Genomic DNA, 13510 nt, shown 5'->3' with positions numbered 1-13510 from the left:
TAATTGGCGAACCCCAAAAAGCGTTGGATAGCACGGAGTCCGGAGGGGCGTGGCCAATCTAAGACGGCAGAGAGTTTGTCTGGATCCATTTGTAGTCCCTGGCCAGAGACCAAATATCCTAGAAAAGGAAGAGATTGGCATTCAAACAGACATTTCTCAATTTTGGCATAGAGTTGATTGTCACGAAGTCTCTGAAGAACCATACGGACATGCTGGCGGTGTTCTTCTAGATTGGCAGAAAAAATTAGGATATCGTCCAGATATACAACAACACAGGAGTATAACAGATCACGAAAAATTTCATTGACAAAGTCTTGGAAGACAGCAGGGGCGTTGCACAGGCCAAAGGGCATGACCAGATACTCAAAGTGTCCATCTCTGGTGTTAAACGCCGTTTTCCACTCATCCCCCTCTCTGATGCGGATGAGGTTATAGGCGCCTCTTAAGTCCAATTTAGTAAAGATGTGGGCACCTTGGAGGCGATCAAAGAGTTCAGAGATGAGGGGTAGGGGGTAGCGGTTCTTAACCGTGATTTTATTAAGACCGCGGTAGTCAATGCAAGGACGTAGGGAGCCATCTTTTTTGGACACAAAGAAAAATCCAGCTCCGGCAGGAGAGGAGGATTTACGGATAAAGCCCTTTTTTAAATTTTCCTGGACATACTCAGACATGGCAAGAGTCTCTGGGGCAGAGAGAGGATAAATTCTGCCCCGGGGTGGAGTAGTACCCGGGAGGAGGTCGATAGGGCAATCATAAGGCCTGTGAGGAGGTAGAGTCTCAGCTTGTTTTTTGCAGAAAACATCCGCGAAGTCCATATAGGCCTTAGGGAGACCGGTTACTGAGGGAACCACAGAGTCACGGCAAGGGTTACTGGGAACCGGTCTTAGACAGTCCTTGGAACAAGAGGGCCCCCAACTCTTGATCTCCCCAGTGGACCAATCCAGGGTTGGGGAATGAAGTTGAAGCCAGGGAAGTCCAAGGAGAATTTCCGAGGTGCAATTGGGGAGGACCAAAAGTTCAATCCTCTCGTGATGAGATCCGATGCTCATTAGAAGGGGCTCCGTGCGGAAGCGTATGGTACAGTCCAATCTTTCATTGTTTACACAATTGATGTAAAGGGGTCTGGCGAGACTGGTCACTGGGATGTTGAACCTGTTGACGAGAGAGGCCAAAATAAAATTTCCTGCAGATCCAGAGTCCAAGAAGGCCACGGTAGAGAAGGAGAAGGCAGAGGCAGACATCCGCACAGGCACAGTAAGACGTGGAGAAGCCGAGTAGACATCAAGGACTGTCTCTCCTTTGTGCGGAGTCAGCGGACGTCTTTCCAGGCGGGGAGGACGGATAGGACAATCCCTCAGGAAGTGTTCGGTACTAGCACAGTACAGGCAGAGGTTCTCCATGCGGCGTCGTGTCCTCTCTTGAGGTGTCAGGCGAGACCGGTCGACCTGCATAGCCTCCACGGCGGGAGGCACAGGAACAGATTGCAGGGGACCAGAGGAGAGAGGAGCCGAGGAGAAGAAACGCCTCGTGCGAACAGAGTCCATATCTTGGCGGAGCTCCTGACGCCTTTCGGAAAAACGCATGTCAATGCGAGTGGCTAGGTGAATAAGTTCATGTAGATTAGCAGGAATTTCTCGTGCGGCCAGAACATCTTTAATGTTGCTGGATAGGCCTTTTTTAAAGGTCGCGCAGAGGGCCTCATTATTCCAGGACAATTCTGAAGCAAGAGTATGGAATTGTACGGCATACTCGCCAACGGAAGAATTACCCTGGACCAGGTTCAACAGGGCAGTCTCAGCAGAAGAGGCTCGGGCAGGTTCCTCAAAGACACTTCGGACTTCCGAGAAGAAGGAGTGTACAGAGGCAGTGACAGGATCATTGCGGTCCCAGAGCGGTGTGGCCCATGACAGGGCTTTTCCGGACAGAAGGCTGACTACGAAAGCCACCTTAGACCTTTCAGTGGGAAACAGGTCCGACATCATCTCCAGATGCAGGGAACATTGGGAAAGAAAGCCACGGCAAAACTTAGAGTCCCCATCAAATTTATCCGGCAAGGATAGGCGTAGCCCAGGAGCGGCCACTCGCTGCGGAGGAGGTGCAGGAGCTGGCGGAGGAGATGACTGCTGAAGCTGTGGTAGTAACTGTTGTAGCATAACGGTCAGTTGAGACAGCTGTTGGCCTTGTTGCGCTATCTGTTGTGACTGCTGGGCGACCACCGTGGTGAGGTCAGCGACAACTGGCAGAGGAACTTCAGCGGGATCCATGGCCGGATCTACTGTCACGATGCCGGCTGGCAGGTAGTGGATCCTCTGTGCCAGAGAGGGATTGGCGTGGACCGTGCTAGTGGATCGGTTCTAAGTCACTACTGGTTTTCACCAGAGCCCGCCGCAAAGCGGGATGGTCTTGCTGCGGCGGTAGTGACCAGGTCGTATCCACTAGCAACGGCTCAACCTCTCTGGCTGCTGAAGATAGGCGCGGTACAAGGGAGTAGACAGAAGCAAGGTCGGACGTAGCAGAAGGTCGGGGCAGGCAGCAAGGATCGTAGTCAGGGGCAACGGCAGGAGGTCTGGAACACAGGCTAGGAACATACAAGGAACGCTTTCACTGGCACAATGGCAACAAGATCCGGCAGGGAAGTGCAGGGGAAGTGAGGTGATATAGGGAAGTGCACAGGTGAAGACACTAATTGGAATCACTGCGCCAATCAGCGGCGCAGTGGCCCTTTAAATCGCAAAGACCCGGCGCGCGCGCGCCCTAGGGAGCGGGGCCGCGCGCGCCGGGACAGGACCGAGGGAGAGCGAGTCAGGTACGGGAGCCGGGGTGCGCATCGCGAGCGGGCGCTACCCGCATCGTGAATCGCATCCCGGCTGGCAGCAGAATCGCAGCGCCCCGGGTCAGTGGATCTGACCGGAGCGCTGCAGCGGAGAGAGTGTAGCGAGCGCTCCGGGGAGGAGCGGGGACCCGGAGCGCTCGGCGTAACAACCACCTTGGCCGCCTGCAGAAATTGATGCAACAGGGATTTTCTGTAGGTAGAAAGGGACATGTCAAATATGAACAGTAGAGCTGCTTCAGGTGAGGTTGGGGGTTATCTTTACCTTGACTTCACTTATAGTACAAAGAACAGTGAAACAAAAGGAAGGCAGAGAGGGGCAGGACCCCCATATATATGGAACAGGATCCCAACAGAAAGGCCACAATGCCAACAGGTATCCTGGACCGCCAGGATACCACCGATGCAGCTGAGCAGGGACCCGGTACCAATGGGCAAGGATTTAGTAATTTATTTATTGTAATCTATTGGCAATCACTGACTTATGAGAAAGATGAAAACATTTCTGCCCCTGGGAAGGCGTGAATTGCTTATTCAATTCCTCCTCCCAGGCCACGCAAAATGGAGGTAGGGCAGAGGAGCTATTTGACAGCAACCACCTATATAGCAAAAGCATGCGAAGGGGTAGGGAGTATGAGACATAGCACTTTAAAGGGGGTTAGGTTTTTGTGTAATTTAGTACATGACTAGTGTTGAGCGGCATAGGCCATATTCGAATTTGCGATATTTCGTGAATATATGGACAAATATTCATTATATATTTGCTAAATTTGCATATTCGTAATATTTGCGGTATATTTTCGCATATGCATGCCAGTCTAACTCAGTAGTATTAGAGTCTTCTTTACACCACACAAGCTGGAAGCAGTGAGGCATGATCACTGTGATGTGTACTGTGAAAAAAAAATGTATAAAAAAACGAATATTCGTAATTGCGAATATATAGTGCTATATTCTTGAAAATATTCGCTAATTCGCAAATATGCGATATTCGCGAATAAAATTCGTATTGCGACTATTCGCGAGCAACACTATACATGACTTAACAGAAGCATAAAAATGTTGCAACTGAGTATTGTATTTGAAGAGCCTAAAGTTTCAAGGGGCTGTATGGAAGAAAGTGGTAACAGACCATCAGATGAGAGGACATGAGTGAAGAGGAGGGGATTTTCATTACACTTCCTAGAAAACAAGGAGAGGAGAGACCTGAAGGGAAAGTGGGGTGGTCTGTTATAGGGAAAGAGGACCCGCAGGATCAACCATGGACCTACGGATGGAGAAAAAAACGGACGTCCGATAATGTCTGGAAAGATGTATGAGATAACAGGGAGTAGGAAGGTGGAGGCCAAATCCAGGGAAGCACAGATAGCGAAAGCAGAAAACTGTCATCCTCTATGCACAACCAAATGTTAAAGGTGTAGTTGTGCAGTAAGTCCTGAAGACAAACAAACAGGGCAGCAAGGTAATACAAATGTCAGTCCGAAAGGCCCCCACCTCCATCATCATTAGGGCTAGAGAGAGAATGGACAGTCAGATCCGCGGATGTCCCAAAGCCCATACAAAAGTACTAAACCTGCGCTGCATAGTGCGCCGATATTATGAGATGATTTGAATAGGGATAGTCTGAACAAGGTAGAGGAGTTTGGGCAGGAAAGTCATTTTAAGAATAATTATTCTGCCAAACCAGGAAAAGTCCTTGCTGTTCCACAAGTTTAAGTGGGCCGTAAATTGCTGCAGAAGAGGGGAGAAATGACAACAAAACAGTTGGGACAGGTCAGAAGTAATTTTGATACCTAAATAAGTGATATCCTAAATGGGCCATGAAAAAGAGAAATCTGATTTTAAGGACGCAACTGCGGACTGGGGAAGGGGTATGTTTAAAGAGTACCTATCACAAAAAAAACTATCCTAAACTAACTTAGGCTATGCTCCCTAATAGTGTTTTTCGCGAATATTCGCAATTCGAATTTTATTCGCGAATATCGCATATTCGCGAATATTCGCCAATATAGCGCTATATATTCGTAATTACGAATATTCATTTTTTTTTTTTTGTTTTTTTTTTCACAGTACACATCACAGTGATCATCCCTCTCTGCTTCCAGCTTATGTGGTGTAAGAAGGCTTTAATACTACTGTGTGAGACTGGCGTGCGAATGTTCGCATATGCGAAAATTTGCATATGCTAATTTTCGCATATATGAATTTTCGCATATGTTAATTTATTGTATATGTAAATTTTCGCATATGTAAATTTTCGCACACGTGAATATTCGCATATGCGAAAATAAAACGAGAATATTACGAATATGCGATTATTCGCGAATATGACGAATATTCGTCCATATATTTGCGAATATTCGCGAATTCGAATATGGCCTATGCCGCTCAACACTACTCCCTAACTGTACCTAACACCCCCCCCCCCTGTTACATTTAAGAGCTTTAAAAAGCTCAGTACCTTACCTATTTCCTTGATCACAGAGCTTCCAGCAAAACGATGTGGGCGTGCCCCAGCAGGCGTGATGTCACGGAAGCCTGTTGGGGGGGGAGGGAAGACCGCTTCCCCGTATCCCACTGATCTCCGGAGCAGGGGAGAAGAGGCGGGGAAGCTGCAGGCTGGCTGGGAGAAGGTGAGAACTTCTTCCATAGCTGTCACCTGTCTCCAGCCGGCCTGCTGGCCATGTCCACCGCTGCTGCGGGCACAGCGCTCGCTCCGACATGTCTGATTGACAGGCAGGGAGCAGCGCTGTACTGGTCACGTATCCAGGCTGCAGTCAGATTTTGGACTCATGCCAGGTCAGCAGAATGAGTCCGAAATCTAGCGGCCAGGACATGTGGGGAGCCCCCTAGTGGTGGGTTTTCCTAAGTTAAAATAAACATAAAAATAAAAATTTTAATAACATATATGTAGAAAGTTATTAGAAATAACTTTCTCTTTAACATATAAGAACATTTTTTTTATGATAGGTATCCTTTAAGGCTACAAAATACATTTCAATGAAATGTGCAACAATTTAAAACAAAATAGTAATAGTTTAGATAAAAAGATAATGTTGCAGATATAACTAACACCCAAAACCAAATAGAAAACAAACACGAAAATATTTATCATTGACATTGTCCTCATCATAGGCAACCACAATTCATGATTACACAAGCAAAGATGAGTCAGGGACACAAGTGGCTGTGCTAGCTGATAGTATCAGGACAGACGTAGGGGAAATGCAGCTAAACATTGGGTACATTTCTGTCCGTGGGTGTTTTCCCCATATGCTGGTTCATCAGGGGACACCAAAACTGAACAAAAGTAAATTACTGGTAGATACATCAGCAAAATAATGCTCAACTTGACCAGTAAACCGATAAAGTACTCACGGGTCTCTACACTAAAAACAAACAATTAAAGGAAATCTGTCATCAGAATCACCTGCACTAAACCTGTTACACAGGCTTGTAGTGCGGGTGATCCTGATTAAAACGCTTCTTACCTGGTTAAAAATGGTTCAGCTGTTCTTCAGATATCTTTATTTTTAGTTTTCTGTTATTCCCTGGCTTGGGACTCAGTGGGAGGTCTTATCATCTCGGACTCGGCTACACGTCATTCTAGCTGGGCGGAGCGGCCGCCCGGCTCATGAATATTCATGAACTTATCCTCGTAGCCTAACTCCTTTTTCTAGGTCTGGTGGGGAGGGCCGCGCATGCGGCCCAATACAAGTAAGAAGACAGGCTGCATGAGTGAAAACCCGGGGGGAGAACGCCGCTTCCGGGTGTACAGAACGCGTCGTTCTCCCCCCGGGTTTTCACTCATGCAGCCCGTCTTCTTACTTGTATTGGGCCGCAGCGCGAGTGAAGCCGGGGTGAGAACGCCGCTTCCGGGTGTATGGAGTTAGACTACGAGGATAAGTTCATGAATATTCATGAGCCGGGCGGCCGCTCTGCCCCGCTAGAATGACGTGTAGTCGAGTCCGAGATGATAACCCCTCCCACTGAGTCCCAAGCCATGGAATAACAGAAAACTAAAAATAAAGATATCTGAAGAACCGCTGAACCATTTTTAACCAGGTAAGAAGTATTTTAATCAGGATCACCCGCACTACAAGCCTGTGTAACAGGTTTAGTGCGGGTGATTCTGATGACAGATTTCCTTTAAATACCTGGGTGGAGGTTTTATCCTAGTTTTTTTGTGGAAACTGTCCAAAAAAAATGTGCAATGGGTGGAAAAATGTGCAAACTTTTTGTGCAACACATTTAGACTCAAAAGAACAACTTGAAGTGTAGCATGGTTAGCTTTCTATAGTGAATTATCAACTGCGAAAGGGGCAAATTGTTTGTACAAACACTTATGCCAGCCCGGACATCACTTAGGCCACGTTCACATGGCAGGATTTCTGGACGGAATCCAGCAGAAAAATTCAGCTTGAAAATTCCATTGCAGCAGAGTCTCCTTGTTTGCAATGGGATTATGCTGCACTGCGCGCACGGTGGAAATTCTGAGGTGGAAACATAAGCATTAACATCTGTGGAGAAGACACATTTCTGACTGGTCCTGTTCTGCCGGTGCCCACTGTTTGCAGAATGTTTGCCGTTAATATTTCCGTGTGGACATTCTGTCATGTTAACATACCTTTAGTGGGAAATGTATCATTGTCTGTGCAAATCAACTTCTTATTAGCCATGACATGTGTACTCCCAACACATTTATTAAAGTAGTGCATCTTCTTTATAGAATAGCAAAGTAGCTTAGATGTAGACAAGTTTCTAATTGGTTCAAGCTGGTGTTAGAGTGTGCAAATATTTGAGTGTTTGGGCAAAAATGTTGCCACCGTTTTAAAATGTAGCAGTTAATAAGTCACCAATCACTGCACAAATTTAATAGAAATGAGCGACGTTACAATACAATACGGCTTGACGGTTGCTGACTATATCCTGCATAAATTAGTTCAGCTTTCAGGTGTTCCAGTGGGTTGGAAAAGGTGGATACAGTCCTAGGAGAGTCTCTGTAACTTCGCTCATCTCTAAGGGTACATTCCCACACGGCGTATTTGCTGCGTATTTGCTGCTGCGTATTTTATTTTCTCTGTTGAAGTCAATGGATAGGAAAATACGCAGCACCAAATACGCAGCAAATACGCAGCAAAATATGCCACGTGGGAATGCACCCTAAAAGCTAACACTACATTCATGTTGAGTCTAAAAATGAGTTGTGAAAATACTTTTTAACAGCAAAAAAAAAAAAGGTAAAACCAGAGTCATAGCTTGTAGCATAAGGCATCAATGCAAAACCGGTCAAAGGGCCCCGTGTGTAAATTGTGCCATTTATAACATAATATTTTTATGGGGAAAAGGGGCCTTTGGCCACCTTAGGCACCAGGGCCCCAGTACACTCTGCTACCTCTGCACTCCCTATAGTTAAGCCCCTGGGAAAAACCAATGATAAATTCCCTCCTTAAAAATTTGTCTACATCTAAGCTATTTGGCCACTTATAAAGAAAGTGCACCTTATTGATACATTCTGGGGAGTACACATGACTTACACCCAGGAAAAGAAGGGTAAAAAAAAATTGATAACAGCCCATAGGAAGCTTCTATCAGCATCACCTCTAAGATAAAGTGGTACTCTGCTGCCCCACCATTTGGAGCTTTTTGTTCCGAACACTTGGAGCAGGTGGCAGGGGTCGGGGCCCCTCAATGCAAGTCTATGGGAGGGGGCATGGCGCCATGCCCCCTCACATAGACATGCATTGAGGGGACGTATGATGTCACGAGGGGGCGTGTTCGTGATGTCACGACCCTTGCCGCCGGCAGCCATCATTCTAAATGAACGCTGGATGCTGCACAGAGATTGCGGGGGTCCCAGCTGCAGGACACTCGCGATCAGACATCTTATCCCCTATACTTTGGATAGGGGATAAGATGCCTAGGGAAGGAGTACCCCTTTAACCACTTAGGGACCACTGGCGTACAGGTATTCCCTGACGCCATTGTACTTAAGGACCAAGGGCGTACCTGTACGCTGGTGGGAATTTCGGTCCGCGCCCGGCGCGAGGTGGGGACCGAAATTCTGGATGACTGCTGATTTCTATCAGCAGGCCAGAAGCGACTGACCAATAGCAGATCGGAGGCAGGGGATAAGGTTCGGTTCCCCTGCTCTGCCTACCCACTGTTGTCCGGGCAGAGCAGGGGAACAGTTGGTGACCAGCGCCGGAGGTCACTTACCATCGGCGACGATCGGCGGCGATGACATGTGGCTGGCTCCCTGGTGCAGACTATGGAAGCCGGTGAGTTGCCGGTGAGTTGCCTAAACAGTGGTCTCTAAACTGTAACCCTCCAGATGTTGCAAAACTACAACTCCCAGCATGCCCAGACAGCAGTTTGCAATCTGGGCATGCTAGGATTTGTAGTGTTGTAACATCTGGAGGGCCATAGTTTGGAGATCAGCGTACAGTGGTCTCTAAACAGTTTCCCTTCAGATCTTGCAAAACTACAACTCCCAGCATACCCAAACAGTGGTCTCGGCATGCTAGGAGTTGTAGTTGCGTACCTCCAGCGGTTGCATAACTACATCTCCCAGCATGCCCTTCGGCGATCAGTACATGCTGGGAGTTGTAGTTTTTCAACAGCTGGAGGCGCACTGGTTGGAAAATACTGAGTTAGATAACAGAACCTAACTGAAGGTATTTACACCGGTGTGCCTCCAGCTGTTTCAAAAGCACAACTTCCAGCATGCACAGTCTGTCAGTACATGATGGGAGTTGTAGTTTTGCAACAGCTGGAGGTTTACAGGGAGTTTCCTGCTTCAAGTTTGAGCTGCGGCAAATTTTCCTCCGCAGCACAAACTCCTAGCAGGAAACTCACTGTAAACCCAGCCAGTGCAATTGTACCCTAAAGATACTATTGTATTGCGATTGTACAGGGTAAAACACTACATATACACCCCCTTACACTGTCCCCCCAAAATAAAAATGAAAACGTATTGTACGGCAGTGTTTCCAAAACTGAGCCTCCAGCTGTTGCGAAACAGCAACTCCCAGCATTTCCGGACAGCCACTGACTGTCCAGACATACTGGGAGTTTAGTAACAGCTGGAGGCACTCTGTTTGGGAATCACTGGTGTAGAATACCCCTATGTCCACCCCTATGCAATCCCTAATTTAGTCCTCAAATGCGCATGGCGCTCTCTCACTTCGGAGCCCTTTCATATTTCAAGGAAACAGTTTAGGGGCACATATGTGGTATTTCCGTACTCGGGAACAATTGCACTACAAATTTTGGGGGGCTCTTTCTCCTTTTACCCCTTATGAAAAGGAAAAGTTGGGGTCTACACCAGTCTGTTAGTGTAAAAAAAAAAAAAAAAAATTTACACTAACATGCTGATGTTGCCCCATACTTTTTATTTTCACAAGAGGTAAAAGGGAAAAAAGACCCCCAAAATGTGTAATGCAATTTCTCCTGAGTATGGAAATACCCCATATGTGGGCGTAAAATGCTCTGCGGACGCATAACAAGGCTCAGGAGTGAGAGCGCACTATGTACATTTGAGGCCTAAATTGGTGATTTGCACAGGGGTGGCTGATTTTACAGTGGTTGTGACATAAACGCAAAAAAGAAATAAGACGAAGCGACCAGCGAAAACATGTTCGGGGTAGGTGAGATGTTCCTCTGTAGGGTGCATGACTGGTACTTTTGTTTGTATGTATGCTGTTTAGCGCTTTCAGTATCCCCTTACTTACTACTTAACCCTTGATTTAACTTCAGTTCAACTGTAAACCTCCATTTCTTATATTTTGTTCATTTTATTTATCTATTTTGGAGTTTGTTACCCTAAAGAACTGATAATACTGTGATATGGAATTTTGAACTGATCCCTTCACCAGTACTCGGGACAGTCTCACCCCACCTTTCAGTATGTGTTTATCTGATCACCACTGTATACTTTTTGTGATTTTAGCTTGTAATTTTTTATTGATTGTGTAATAAAGATTGAATTTTTTGTATCATTTACCTAGTTTGCCTCCTTTTCTGAGAGTGTATTGTTATATGGCCTAGGTCACTATCAGTGCCTTTGTATTTTTGTTAAATAAAGTAGGATATGTCATGAAATAACAATTTCAGAATCAGAATGAAAAGTAAAAGCATCCCAGAGTTATTAATGCTTAAAATGACAGTGGTCAGATGTGCAAAAAACGCTCTGGTCCTTAAGGTGAAAATGGGCTTGGTCCTTAAGGGGTTAAACCTTCACTTCACAATTGACATTAACCAGGATTGTATTTGCCTGTTGGAATTTCTATGTATTTCAATGGAAATATACCTGAAGTTAGAAGTGCTGTACCATGGCTGCTGCTGTACCAATACAAAGCCACAGATCTGGATGGCCATATTGAGAAGAATATTAAACATCACAGATAACAGCAGAGGTGGTGATATCAGCTGTGCTGGAGGTCTACATGGAGCTAGTTTTGGATACGCTTGTGTTAAACTCACTATGAAAAGATAAAGGGAGAAAACGGACATTGTATTCAAAGGCGGCAGCATTTAGCAGAATTGTGTGTCAATTTCCTCCTAAAACCCCCATAAAGATTTTATCTCACCATCAATATTCTCACAGACTGCATTTTGCTTGTTTTGTTTTCAGATTAACTACTGACAAAGTTCTATGATGCAACATTATCCTTTTTATTATGTGGCAGACTATACAGTTAAAATATCCAATAACTTACAAAGGGCACTTTGTATTGTCTCTTCTATTGTTATGAGCTTATTGACCTGCCCTCGTGACTTTATCAGGTTTTAAATCAAAACATGTGACATTAATGGAACATTCTAGTTTTAGTGGCTGACCATAATGTGACCAATACATCATCCATTGGCTTGAGTTCCCACAATGCGGTTTGGTACTTTAACTCCTGAAGGCTGCCACCTGTTTTTACCGTAACCCCTTAAGGACACATCCAATTATTTTATTTTAGCATATTCATTTTTTCCTCCTTGCCTTCTAAAATCAATAACTCTCTTATATTTCAATTCACAGACCCATATGAGGGCTTGTTTATTGTTTATGACCAATTGTACTTTTAATTGACATCATTCATTTTACCCTAATATGTATGGTAAACCCGAAAAATTATTATTTGTGTAAGACATTTTAATGAAAATCACAATTTTTCAAATTTAGGGGTGGGGGTCGGGGGTTGTTTTCAAGCCTTTTTTTTTTTTACGTTTATGCCGTTCACCGTATGTTATCATTAACTTTATATTTGTATAGTTCGGACATTGACGCACACGGTGATAATAAATATGCTTATTATTTATCTTGTTTACACTTTTTGATTTAAATGAGGAAAAGGAGTTCTTTAAATCTTTATTGGGGAGTGGCTTTTTAAAAAACTTTTCACTTTTTTTACTTTTTTTTTAATTTATTTTACACTTTTAGTCCCCATAGGGGACTATTTATAGCAATCATCAGATTGCTAATACTGTTCAGTGCTATGCATAGGCATAGCACTAATCAGTATTATCGACAATCTTCTGCTCTGGTCTGCTGGAAGGCAGATCAGTGCAGAAGACTCCGGGAGAATGGGAGAGGCAAGTGATGGGACCTCCATCCACCATCTTAGCCTCTCTGATCCCCGCGGCGGTGCTGCTGGCGATTAGATCAGCCATTTAGAGTGCCACACTGCCACAAATGCCGTGATCTGAATTGATCAGGGCACCTGAGGGGTTAATGGCAGACATCAGTGCGATCGCTGATGTCGACCTTTACCGGCGGGACCGCGACTGCTGAGTCAGGGGCCCTCGGACAAAAACTAAGATTAGAAGAAGTAGCAGGGTTTAACTGTTTATGTGTCCCTTAGGGCATTGATAGAATTTAAAGGGGTTATCCAGGAATCAAAAAACAGAGATAATTTATTTCAAAGACCTCTCCCTGTCTGTCTCCAGGTTGAGTGTGGTTCTGCAGCTCAGTTCCATTGAAGTGAATGGAGCCAAGTTGTAATATCACACAGTGTGGTATACCACAACCTATGGTGTTAGGCTGAGCGATAGTGTGACCTTTCCGAAAACGTCACACTGCCACTCAGCCTATTGCTGGCTGAGGCTGGACTTCGCTGCGGCCGGTGATTGGCTGAGTGCAGTATGACTACCGGCAACCAGGAAGAGGATCGGGTTGCCGGAGGAACCCGGGGGAGCGAAGGAAGGTATGTACCTATTTATTTTTTTTACTGCCAGCAGTATGAAGGAGAATTTTCCCATCTCAGAGTACTCCTTTATGGACACACGCCGTAAATGTATGGCGCTACAGAGAGATACTTCGTGCATATGGCGAGGCTGTGAAGCGAGCGCAGGAGCTGTGCTCGCTTCATGCACGGCAGGTCCTGGCGGCTGTCAGCAATCACGCTGATGTCCACCATTAACCCCTCAGATGCCATGATCAATACAGATCACAATATCTGGGGCAGTGTGGCACCTAAAATGGCTGATCTGATCATCCACAGCACTGCCGCAGGGATCAGATCAGCCAAGATGGTGGACGAAGGTCCCCTCACCTGCCTCCATCTGTCTCCTGGGGTCTTCTGCTCTGATGTGCCTTCCAGCAGACCAGAGCAGAAGATCACCAATAATGCTGATCAGTACTAGAAATTGAACTGAACAGTATTAACAATTTGAAGATTGCCATAAATG

At 45.6% G+C, this 13510-nt stretch overlaps 1 protein-coding gene across 1 annotated transcript in view; it reads right to left on the bottom strand.

Moving 5' to 3' along the window:
- The window catches only part of LOC130360999 (probable cation-transporting ATPase 13A4), a 151410-nt gene that overhangs the window by 11127 nt on the left and 126773 nt on the right, over positions 1 to 13510 (bottom strand). The window contains exon 26 of the mRNA XM_056563556.1: positions 11142 to 11313. Within this exon, the coding sequence (XP_056419531.1) occupies positions 11142 to 11313 (172 nt within the window). The remainder of the gene's footprint in view (positions 1 to 11141; positions 11314 to 13510) is intronic.

The sequence above is a fragment of the Hyla sarda genome, chromosome 3 (genome assembly GCF_029499605.1).
Source record: "Hyla sarda isolate aHylSar1 chromosome 3, aHylSar1.hap1, whole genome shotgun sequence".
Lineage (NCBI taxonomy): Eukaryota > Metazoa > Chordata > Amphibia > Anura > Hylidae > Hyla > Hyla sarda.
This window is presented reverse-complemented; position numbering and strand designations above follow the sequence as displayed.